The 12,735-nt window shown below is 41.5% G+C and overlaps 1 protein-coding gene across 2 annotated transcripts in view; it reads left to right on the top strand.

Annotated features, from left to right (window-relative positions):
- The window catches only part of ETFDH (electron transfer flavoprotein dehydrogenase), a 39,223-nt gene that overhangs the window by 13,215 nt on the left and 13,273 nt on the right, over positions 1 to 12,735 (top strand). For both annotated transcript variants that reach the window (XM_052654553.1, XM_052654554.1), the window contains exons 2-6: positions 3,693 to 3,833; positions 4,569 to 4,798; positions 6,559 to 6,640; positions 7,078 to 7,196; positions 9,353 to 9,430. In XM_052654553.1, the coding sequence (XP_052510513.1) occupies positions 3,693 to 3,833; positions 4,569 to 4,798; positions 6,559 to 6,640; positions 7,078 to 7,196; positions 9,353 to 9,430 (650 nt within the window). The remainder of the gene's footprint in view (positions 1 to 3,692; positions 3,834 to 4,568; positions 4,799 to 6,558; positions 6,641 to 7,077; positions 7,197 to 9,352; positions 9,431 to 12,735) is intronic.

Genomic DNA, 12,735 nt, shown 5'->3' with positions numbered 1-12,735 from the left:
CATGTCATTACATCATCTGAAGTATACCATTCAGTGGTTTTTCGTATGTCCACAAAGTTCTGCAAAGTTCCATCACACAGTGTTAGAACATTTTCATCATCCCAGGAAGAAATCTCATACCCATTAGAAATCAATCCCAACTCTCCAGTCCTAGGTAACTAATTTATTTTCTATTTCTATAAATTAGTCTATTCTGGATATTCTGTATACATAGAATCATATAATATGTGGTCTTTTAAGAATACAGATTTATTTGACTGCACCTAGTCTTAGTTGTGGCATGCAGGATCGTTAGCTGCAGCGTGTGAATGCTTTCACTGTGGAATGTGAACTCTTAGTTGCAGCATTATGGGACCTAGTTCCCTGACCAGGAATTGAATCTGGACCCACTGCAAGGGGAGCACGGAGTCTTAGCCAGTGGACCACCAGGGAAGTCCCTAATGTGGTCTTTTTGTGGCTGGCTTCTAGTCACTTTAACTTAATGTTTGCAAGGTCTGGCCATGTGTACTTCTTTCTATTGCTGAATAGTATTTCAGTATCACTTTTTATTTGTCCATTCACTAATGGACATTTGGTCATTTCCACTTTGGAGCTGCTGTAAATAATGTACCTATGAACATTCATGCAGAAGTTTTTGTATGGACGTGTTTCCTTTGATCTTGAGTATATACCTAAGAGTGAATTACATGGAAACTATGCTTAACATTTTGAGGAAATGACGGACTGTTTTCCAGAGTGGCTGCGCCATCTACATTCTCACCAGCAGTGTAGGGGAGGGTTCCAGTTTCTCCACATCCTCACCCACACTTGTTATCTATCTTATTGATTATAACCATCCAGTGGATATCAAGTGGTATCTTATTCTCTGATGGTTAATGATATTGAGCATCTTTTCATGTGCATATTGGGCATTTGTTTATCTCCTTTGGAGAAGCAGCTATTCAGGTTCTTTGTATGTTTTTAATCATGTTATTTGTCTTTTTTTTTTTTTTTTACTAGAAATGAGTTCTTTGTATATGTTAGATACAAAACCCTCATCAGAGATATGATTTGCACATATTTTCTCCCCTTCCATGAGTTATCTGTTCTCCTTCTTGATGGTATCTTTTGAAAACAAAAGATTTTAATTTCAATGAAGTACATTTTATCTGTTTTCTCTTTTGTTGCTTGTTCTTCGGTGTCATAGTTAAGAAGCTATTGCCTGATCCAAGGTCACAAGCATTTACACTCTTTTAAAAATCTTTTCTGATAGCACGAGGAGTTCTCGATATTATCACCTTCATCCAGCTTAACTTCATATCCATAAAATAATCATCAAATGCAAAGAAATTAACACTGATACAACAGTATTAACTAAACCGTGGCCTTTATCCAGATTCTTTTTCTGTTCGGGACCCAGGCCTGGTCCCCACCATGCTTTAGTTGTCACGTCTTCTCCTGTCACGTCTACTTCAGTGTGGCACGTCCTCTGTCTTTTCTTGTGTCTCATGACCTTGACACCTTCAGTGTGCACTGGTCGGGCGTTTTGTTGGACGCCCCTTGATCTGAGTTTGTCTGGTGATTTCTCACAATTAGATCAAGGCTGTAGACTTGGGGGAGGTGTGCCACAGAGGTGAGGAGCTTTTCCCGTCACATCACATCATGTGATGCTAATATAGCTTATTGCAGTAGTGGTAAACTTGGTCACTTGGTCGAAGTGTCTGTCATGGCTCTCCACTGTAAAGTATGTATTTTTCCTTGCCACACTCTACTCACTGGAAGCTGATCCTGAAGTGCAAACCACACTCAAAAGCAGAGACTCAAATAATTTGTGGATTTATCCCTGTAATCCTTTATACTTTCACTTTTTTCTATTAAAATCATTGATCAAATGAAATTCATTTTGATATTACGAAAGAGCTAACTTTCTGCCAGTATCTGACCATTTAATGAAGAACTATCTCTTCTTCCTGATTTGAAAAAGCATCTTTATCATATACCAAATCCTTATATGTAGTCTACCTTTTTATGAACTCTTTATTCTGCTCCTTTGATGATTTTACTCCTCCTCCCATGACAGACTCCCATAGCTCCATATGTAAGTTTTGATAGCATTCAGGGCTATTCCCAATGAAGGATTCTGTCTTTTTATTTTTGTTATTATTAAGGGAAGGATCACTGTGGAGAGGAGTACTAGAGAAGGGGATAAGAAATTGAAGATCCAGGATTAAAGGAGGGTATTAATATTTAAAGTAGGAATATCTCTAAGAAGATGGGAAGGAAAAGAGTCATCATCCAGGTGGAAGGATTCATCTGCATGAAGAGAAAAGACCTCTCTTTATTGTAACCTGAGTGAATGAACAAAGGTCCAACACAACACAGATGACTTTAGAACTTCTTGCCGGAAACTGAGGCACTTCCCACCTCACTAGTTCTCTCTTTTTGTGAGGCCTGCTGTGCTCGGTTTCAGGTAAGGCACGGAGGAGAGAGAGGTGCAGGTTTAAGGACAATGGAAGTTTAATGAACATTCTTGCAGATAAATCTTGGCACACTTGTGTTTATTTCCATAAAATTCTTATTTGCTAACTCAAAGAATATATACATTAACTCAGCTAGAAGGTGGGTCTCCTTCATTTAAAATGAAGCCAACCCTGAAGCGCCGTTTGCCAGCGTGGTCCCGGTGTAACCATTAGCACCTCCCTTGGCGCTGACCACGAAAGGCTTCCCTGGTGGCTCAGCTGGTAAAGAATCTGCCCACAGTGTGGGAGACCTGGCTTCGATCCTGGGTTGGGAAGATCCCCTGGAGAAGGGAAAGGCTACCCACTCCAGTATTCTGGCCTGGAGAATTCCATGGACTGTATAGTCCATGCGGTCGCAAAGAGTTGGACATGACTAAGCGACTTTCACTTTCACTGTAGTGCTCTCCAAGTATCTGGTTTAGGTGGTAAATTATATGGTTATCCTGTTTATAGGTGAAGCTTGACATAAGGTAAATTGAATAGATTAGCTTATTAAAAAGCTTTTAAAATGTTCTAGTTTGTGAACATTGCTTTATGAGGAATAGCCAACTGAATTGTTTACCTTGGAAAGAGGACAGTCTGCTTCAGTTCTCTCCCAGCTAAGGGCTCTGCAGTGTAGCTTTAACTGTTCACTGACTGAATGTGTGCAATGTTGATGTGGCCATAAGATAAACAGGTTTCCAAAGAGAAGGCGTCTCATGGACTCACAAGTTACCTTACTGGGGGGGTTTCCTGGCAATCCAGTGGTGAAGACTCAACACTTTCACTGCCATGGCCCTGGGTTCAATCCCTGGTCAGGGAGCTAAGACCTTGTAAGCTGTGTGGCAAGACTTAAAAAAAAAAAAAAAAAGATGGTACCTTAGTGATCACCTGGTAACCCTTTACTTTTTTGAATGAGGAAACTGAAACCTATAACAGTTGAGTGATTCTTTAAGGTTTTAGGGCTAATTAACAGAAAACTCCAGTATTCTTGCATGACAAATCCCATGGACAGAGGAGCCTGGCAAGTTACAGTCTGTGGGGTCGCAAAAGAGTTGGACATGACTTAGTGACTAAACAGCAACAAACAGGAAGCAGATCAGATCCCCAGTCCTAGATTGTGTGTGTGTGTGTGTGTGCGCTTTAAGATTTTCTTCAAACTACTCCTGAGAAAAACTGTTTGAAAAAATAATACTGTTCCTAATTTTTGTGCAGTATACCAGTGCTTTCATGCCATAAAAATTAAGAAAAATTACCTCCCTCTGTGTGCTATACGATGGTCTTCAACTTCTGTTGTACCTCGAATTACTACCCACTATACAGTCTATCCCCGGGATCAGGACAAACGATGGGAAGGTAAGTCATCATTTTTGTGAAACTGTTGAGATCTTTCTAGAAACTTTGTATCATTTTGTAGAGGTAAATATTGATACTATATTTTTCGTGATAGCATAAAATCACCTAATATTTTATAACTTTATCAAATCTGTTACATATTAATATTTAGATAAGCAAATATTTGCAAACTACACTAATAGATCTCGGTAATAAAAGTTGATTTATGGAAGCTGAAGTATGATAATGCCCTCAAACAGAGAACATTCTGCTGAAACAATAATATACTTTGTATAGCTCTCGCAGGAAGCAGAGGGGCAATTTATATAAATAATGCTGTAACTCACAGACTTAAAGAATGAACTTATGTTTGGGGGGTGTGACGGGGAGGGGAGAATGGGGGGACAGATAGTTAGGGAGTTTGGGATGGTTACGTACACTATTTAAAAGGGATAACCCACAAGAACCTACTGTATAGCACAGAGAACTCTGCTCAATGCCTTGTGGCAGCCTGTATGGGAGGGGAGTTTGGGGGAGAATGGATATGTGTATATGTATGGCTGAGCCCCTTTGCTATTCACCTGAAACTATCACAGCATTGTTAATCAGCTATACCCCAATACAAAACAAAAAGTTTATTTAAAAAAATAATAATGCTATAAAGGATAGTGAGTAGTCATAACCCAACCTTGTGATTTTATCAGGTCGTAGTCATCCCAGAATTGTCATGCGTGTTTAAATCCTCTTCGCTCCCAGGAGTGAACATGGAGCGGTTTGCAGAGGAGGCGGACGTGGTGATTGTGGGTGCCGGGCCTGCGGGGCTCTCCGCAGCCGCACGGCTCAAGCAGCTGGCCGCCCAGCACGAGAAGGACATCCGCGTGTGTCTGGTGGAGAAAGCTGCTCAGATAGGCGCTCACACCCTCTCAGGGGCGTGCCTGGATCCACGAGCTTTACAAGAGCTGTTCCCAGACTGGAAGGAGAAGGGAGTATGAAAAGTTGTTATTTATACCGAGTCTCATCTTAATTGTATTTCTATGTCCAGATGAAAGAAATATGGAGAACCCTTTTCACCTGGTTATAGCTCTTAGAGGGTAACTGTAGATAGGTTTTTAATTTTAAAACGGCCAAAAAAATTGACTAACATCAAATATAGTTAATAATTTTTAAATTAACTCATTTTCACATAATGCCTTATACATGTTGTGTTTGTGTACTGGATTTATGAGAAGACATTATCTTGAGAAGGTCTTTGAATGAAATACAGCTTCCCTGGTGGCTCAGAGGTTGAAGCGTCTGCCTCCAATGCGGGAGACCCAGGTTCGATCCCTGGGTCGGGAAGATCCCATGGAGAAGGAAATGGTAACCTACTCCAGTACTCTTGCCTGGAGAATCCCATGGACGGAGAAGCCTGGTAGGCTACAGTCCATGGGGTTGCAAAGAGTCGGACACGACTGAGCGACTTCACTTTTTATTTTGAGGGTATTTCCTAACTTACTCCATAGGTGTTTATATCATTGTTCTTAATAAAATGTTCTATAACTATCCTATTTTTTTATACCTAAAGCCAAAGAGGGTAATTTAATCTAATTTTCTGAAGAAATACATTAGTAAGACTTATAACCTAAGCAGACACGTCACTGGTGAGCTTTACAGAGAACCCAGTGCTAGTCTTACTGTGCTCATCGTTTGTATGACCTCGGTTAAAATCTTACACTCTGTGGATCTCACTTTTTTCTTCTGTGAGATGAGCTATATCATTTCTGTTCAAGTATTCAAGGTTAGAATATTTAGTATCTGTGAATACTAAATATTCTATATAAACAGTTGTGAAAACTGTTAACAAACACAATTCACCTGAGTAAATCTAAAGGTCAAATTGGCTTCATTCAGTGACTCTGAGCAGCACCCTATCTAGCAAACAGAAAGGAGCTCCAAAGAGCAGCAGAAAAGGAGAGGTTTTGACAGACAGAACGTGGTTGGGACACGGGAGTCATAAGCAAAGGCACTGTTTCAGGCCCTGTCGCCTCCCAGGCAGGGGCTCCAGGAGGACACCTCTCGAGGACTGGCGGAGAGGCTGAGATGGAACGAGGTTAGCGCCGAGGCTGGGAGGTTAGTGCTGAGGATGGGAGGTTAGTGCTGAGGCTGGGTGTGCCGACCTGGGGATTTGCACAAGTGACAGTGCTCTTCCTTCTAAAGTAGCAGACTCCTTGAAACTTGACATGCTATAATTATGCCTAATTTCTCTCTTCAGTGTATTTCAGAAATAGGCATCATTTAATTAGTATTGACAAAATAGCAATTCTAATATTAATAGAAAACATTTTTCACATCAAAGCCTCATGTAGCCAGGCAGATCCGATCCATTCCACACCTGTTCATTGTCTTTATCCAAAGAAAAATAAAGCCTCTCTTCTGTGTCCATTGAGCACTGGAGCCAGTATCTAGCCTGACCTCCACAGAGGCAGGGAGACAGGAGGCCAGCCTCCTTGAGCCACTCAAAGGTGGCTCCAGGTCCCCCAAGAAAGACAGTCCTGAGATGAAAACTGGCTTGTTTCGTTTTTTAAAAGATTCCCATGCATCTCAAAGAGACAAAGGGTTTACAGTGTCAGGTTTTCCAAAGGAAGTGACGGAAGAAAAGTGAGGAAGACAGTTCTCTTTCCTTTTTGACATATTATTTTACTATTTTGTGTTTATCCTTACAGATATGAACTCAAAACACCCTTTTCTCTCCTCCTTTTGTTTCCAGGCCCCTCTCAACACTCCTGTAACAGAAGATAGATTTGGAATTTTAACAGAGAAATACAGAATTCCTGTGCCAATTCTTCCAGGTAAAGAATGATAAATATTGTGGACTTACAGAATTCCACAGCTGGAAGGAACTACATTTCATCTGGTTAAATCCTTTCCATTTACAGATGAGAAAGGAAAGGCCCAGAGACCTGAAGGACTTGCCCAAAATTACACAGCTAGCTAGTGGAAAAGAAAGCAGGACCAGAGCCCAGTGCTTTTTTGTCTTCCAGTCCAGGTTCACTGAGAGTCTTGTAAAGCAACCAGGAATTTCTGATTTAGTTCTGTAACGTTGTTTTCAATGTAATAGTTTGAACTCTAGACCCAAAATTGTTAGGAAAGAAATTGAAATTATGGCCAGAAGATGATGCGTGTATATAATGCAGAAATTAGACCTTAGAATTTCTAAATTTAGTATTTAGGTTTTTGCGACTTCCCACTAAGAAGTCAGACTTCTGAATCCAGCCTCTGTCTGTAGGTCTCCCAATGAACAATCACGGCAATTACATCGTGCGCCTGGGCCATCTGGTGAGCTGGATGGGGGAGCAGGCGGAAGCCTTGGGTGTGGAGGTGTACCCTGGCTACGCAGCTGCCGAGGTTTGTGCCTCTCTCTTCCTAATGCTGATAGAAGTGGTCTCTTTTTCTTTTGAAACTAAACCAAGAATGATACAGAAGTAAATAGATAAATATTTTCAAAAAGCCATAGGATATTAGAGTTGTAAGATCAGAAGAAGTCTTAGCAGGAACAATCCAAAGAGTACTTGAAGTCCTGGTATTTTTCCACATCAGGTGACTGGTCAACCTAGAATGAAAAAAGCCTCTGATGTATGGCTTGTTGGTAATTCTCTCTTCTGTAAATTGAGTAGACGTTTCTTTACTTTCTTGCAGTGTGTAGAACAAATCTGTGCCCTCCCCCAAGGACAGCTTTCCAATTATTATGCCCTGCTCTCCTGCCCCACCTTCTCTGGTGATTTTTTTTTTCAGGTTAAATAGTCTCAATGCTTACAACCACCATGTTACATATTTTGAGTTGCTGCAGTATTCTCATTGCCACCCAGAGTGAATCAACTACTTCAAGCCTGGTTACAGCAAGGCGGGTTGCCATTTTCATTCTATAAACTGTGCTTCCAATAATTCCTTCAAAATAACTCTGGTAACTACATCTCACTATATAGAGTCTCACTAGTTGTTGTTGGGGAAATTATTAAAAATAAAATCTCCTGCCAAGCCAGAAAAAAAAATCACCTCTACAAATTATAAACAAGAGTGAAGCAGTTTTATTACTGAATGAGCGTTAAACCAAGACTGCAGAGCAATGACAGGCCATCTGCTAGGGAGGTTGCCAAGAAAGAGAGAACTCTTAACCTTTTACTCAGCCAGACAGATACAGTCCATTACATACATGTTAATCGTCTTTCTCCAAAGGGAAAAATAAAGCGTCCTATATCTTTTTGATTGGCAGCGAGTGACGATGTGGAGGCAGGCACGTAGCCCAGACTGTCCCCCAGAGACAGGGAGACTAGACACCATCCTCTGTGGTCATATGTCAGATGTGTCTCTGAGGACCCAAGAAACACTAAGATGCTGAACTACCAGGAATCTTACTTAGCTTTTTATATGATTCCCATATATCTAAGAGAGACAGAAAGAATTTACAGTCGAGTTTTCTAAAGGAAATGCTGAAAGAATCTGGATAGGAGAGGGAGTTGTCCTTTTTGTCACCAGTGAAATTAAAACCATCTTTGTTTTTCCCATTACAGTAGATGTAAGCCAAATAAAACACATGGGCCTCGGCACTACACGTCCTACTACTGGTTTCTGGGTTCCAGTTCGTACACATGGATTTGGGTTTGCATTTCTCCCGAATAAACTGTTCTTAATGGGAATCAGTATCCAAGCCACAAGTAGGTGGTTTGTGGCATCCATGGTTTACACACACAAACACACACACACACATTCTCTCTCTCTCTCAGAGTCCCCAGCAGCTCTCCTCTCCTCCGCAGTTCCCTATTTGCCCAGGCCCAGCTACAGGTCCAGGCCACAGCCCTGTCCTAGCGTGGGTTTGTTTTCAAGGTGTCATGTGCCTTGCCACTGGTTCTCGTCTCACCTTTTCACTCTCATGCTTCCTGGCATGAGGTTCTAGTTCTTTCCTGTCCAAAGAGCATCTTCCTCTGGAAGAAACGGAAACTGATCAAGAGAGAGAATTGCTCCTCCTCATCCTCACAATCACACTTTTGACCAGTTTTCCCTCTTTCTTTGTGGTCCAGAAATAAGTTTTAATCACCCCTGGGCTGTCTTCAGCCCCACTCTGTTTTGTCTTGTTCGAGTGTTTGGTTTTGGGGTCTGGGCTCACTGGGGAAGAGGCTGACACTGTCCTCAGCGCCCCCAACTGACAGTCCAGTGTGTCACAGGCCCTGCGTCCAGGCTCTGTATATATGCCCTTGACCTCTGAACGTGGCCGATGGCCTCCCATTGCATCTTCCTGGCTCCTTGGTGTCTTCTCAGTAGCTCTCCCATTCTTCCTCGTCAGGTTGGGACACTTCCTCCATTTCCAGCTGTTGGAGCTGAGTTCTGTTTGATCTTGAAGGGAGTATCTTAAAAGCACATCTCTTATTTTTGCTTGAACATTCTTAAGCCTGTGTCTCTATAATCTAGAGAATAAGTTCACCTTCTAAAAACCAAAAGCCGTTTGTTGTTTCTTTGCAAGGCAGTTATGAGTCTCTAGGTGATAATGAAAAGTGTTTTTGTTTTAGGTCCTTTTTCATGAAGATGGCAGTGTGAAAGGAATTGCCACAAATGACGTAGGGATACAGAAAGATGGTGCACCAAAGGTGAGCCTGTGGACAGTTCGTGCTCAGCAGACTAACAGTAAAATATGAAATTAACTCACACTCAATGATCTACTCTTGCTGCAGACTGCGCGTTAATTAAGTGCATGTTAGTGTTTAGTTATTAATGTGGAATTTTGTCTCATTGTTAAAAAATAAACATCTTTGAATTAAATATAATTTAGATAAGTGGATATAACATGTTTAAGAACAATTTTCTTAAAAGGTAAAAACATGATTCGTATAAATATAAAACGAACATAGGTCACAGATATTATTTCATTCATTTATTCATGAGGGAATTAGTAAGATGTTATAGCCAGTTCAAGGAAAATCAAAAAACATACACACGTGGGTCAGCTGCTCAGCTCCCCTCCACAGCCCTCCACTTCTGTGTACAAGAGTCATTTGCATCACTACTGTCAGTAATGTGGATTGAATCTTTGACATCTTTTGGTAAATACAAGACTGATTGCCTTTCTTGCTTTCAAAATATGCCTGAATGGCCTTCCAGTTTTTACAGCTCATTATTTTTGAATTTGTAAAAGAAGAGCTCTTAATACGTGAATCTCAGCTCTGTTAGGTCCCTTGGAAAGGACAAGGAAAAATAACATTCCTTTCCTATAACAAGAGCAAAACACAGATTAACATCTTAATAAACAAACTTGTCTATTCATGTTTGTTTATTGTCTTAATTTCTGAACTACAATAAAGGCTCCTTGAAGGCTGAGATCATGGAGGGTTACGCCAAGACTGGTGCAGTGCCAGGTAATGCCAGGGCCTCAGGAAAGATGGGTCACCTCCTAGTTAGTCCTTTTCTCCCATTATACAACAGAACTGCACCTCTAGTCTAGCATTTCCCCCAGCAGGTCTTCCTGCTTCTCACTCCTGCATGCTTAGAGAGAAGCACGGGCCCAAGTTCTCAAGTCTTAGTGCCTCACCGTTCCTCCTGGTGGCTTACCTAGCCATACAGAATCACGTGAGGTTGTGGGACTCAGCCTGTCCTATGGCAGGGGCAAGGAGCTGTCTTGTAACTGGCCCCAGGGATTCTGATGCATAGACAGGTTTGCAGACAACTATCATCTCATACTGCTTCTCGAAGTGTGGAATGTACCTGCAGCACAGAAAGCTGAAACTCTGAGAACAGGAGTTTATGACAAAGTAAGGCTTTATTCCAGGATGCCAAGCAGCATGGGGAAAGAAGCCCCCCTCTCAGATCCACCCCAGCCTGGTTTTTGAGCTGAGGGTGCCTTAAAGCAGAAGAAATTAGGATTGGGAATTCCCTGGGGGTCCAGTGGTTAAGACTTGGCAGTCTCACTGCTGAGGGCCCAGGTTCAATTGCTAGCTGGGGAACTAAGAGCCCGCAAGCCACATGGTGTGGCCAAGAGGAAAAAGAAGCAGCTGGGATTAACCACTTCCTCTGACTGGGGAGTCAGGATGTCTCTGGTTTATGACTCTCTGGCTAGGTGCTCCGTGCCTCCAGGGTTTGTGGGCTCATCTCGCACTGGAGAAACAGCCTGAGTTTGTATGCTAATGATGGATCTGTAACAGCAGTTGTAGTACATTAAAGGTATTTTCATTATAGTCACTGTAGGTTGATTGGTGTTCAGAGAGCACAGGGTGAGGTCAGAGGTGACAGAAAGGGAATAAAATTCTGGATCAAGAAACTTGCTTTAGGGAACTCAGTTTTCTGTGTTTTTTTTTTTTTACATTTTCAACTTTTTTTTAAGTAGTATATAGTATTTTTTATTGACTTATTGAAAAGAGAGTAAGCCTTGTCCAAGATGTAGTTTGGTAGCGAAATGACTGCTATTGTCTTTTTCCTTTTTAATTTTTATTGGAGTACAGTTGCTTAAAATGTTAGCTTCTGCTGTGCAACATAGTGAATCACCTATATGTTTACATATATCCCCTCTCTTTTGGATTTCCTTCCCATTTAGGTCACCACAGAGCACTGAGTAGAGCTCCCTGAGCTATACAGTAGGTTCTCGTTCAGTTCAGTTCAGTTCAGTTCAGTTCAGTCGCTCAGTCGTGTCCGACTCTTTGTGACCCCATGAATCGCAGCACGCCACGCCTCCCTGTCCATCACCATCTCCCGGAGTTCACTCAGACTCACATCCATCGAGTCCATGAGGCCATCCAGCCATCTCATCCTGGGTCTCGTCCCCTTCCCCTCGTTAATTATCTATATTATACACAGTATCAGTAGTGTATATGTCAGTCCCAATGTCCCAGTTTATTTCACCTCCCCTTACCTCCTTGGTGGCCATATGTTTGTGCACTTCATCTGTTTCTCTGTTTCTGCTCTGCAAATATTGATGAGATCATCTGTACCATTTTTCTAGATTTCACATATATGCATTAATATACAATGTTTGTTTCCGTTTCTGACTTACTTCACTCTGTGTGACAGTCTCTAGGTCCACCCATGTCTCTGCAAATGGCACAGTTACATTCCTTCCATCGTGTATACGTACCACATCGTCTTTATCTGTTTCTCTGTGGATGGACATTTTAGGTTGCCTCCACGTCCTGGCTATTGTAAATAGTGCTGCAGTAAACACGAAGTTCATGTGTTTTTTTCAAATTATGGTTTTCTCTGGGTATATGCCTAGGAATGGGGTTATTCAATCGTATGGTAGTTTTATTTGTAGTTTCTAAAGGATCCACGATTCTGTTCTCCATAGTGGCTGCACCAGCTTACATTCCTACCAACAGTGTAAGAAGGGGAACTTAGTTTTAAGGGGGCTTAATAGTAACAACAGAATATTGTTTTCCTATATTCTTTCATGTGTTATGGCTATTCTATATTATGGTCAGTTAATTATAATTGCCATTTAGTCTTTAAAAATTTTTACTTTTAATATTACGACATTGAAGCACACGAATTCTCCCATTCTGATACTTTCTTTTTGTGTGTGTTCTTGTGATATTTGTCCAAATGTATAGTTTTGTGTTCTGTGCTTTGTAGTTGTAAAAACATTTTTATATTTTATATATTGTGTATATATAGATGTAACAGCATAGAAGAGTACAGTGGAATGTCAGTAATTTGAGCTACAGAGTCTAAGTTTTTCAGTCTGTCTTCTTGTGGCCGTGTGGAAGGGGAAGAACCAAGGGTGGACTCTGTGTCCTCTGCTGTTCGGCTCATTTATTCTGGCATGGCTGGGCTTCTACCTGCCCTTCTTACGGCTCACAGACACCTCGCCGAGCAGACCCAGTTCTCTGTCCTGTCACCCGGCCTCCTGGTGGGCATGCTGGCACAGCTGAATAACTTTCTTCCGGAAACACTTCCTGCTTTTCACTCC

This window comes from Budorcas taxicolor, chromosome 17 (genome assembly GCF_023091745.1).
Source record: "Budorcas taxicolor isolate Tak-1 chromosome 17, Takin1.1, whole genome shotgun sequence".
Lineage (NCBI taxonomy): Eukaryota > Metazoa > Chordata > Mammalia > Artiodactyla > Bovidae > Budorcas > Budorcas taxicolor.
This window is presented reverse-complemented; position numbering and strand designations above follow the sequence as displayed.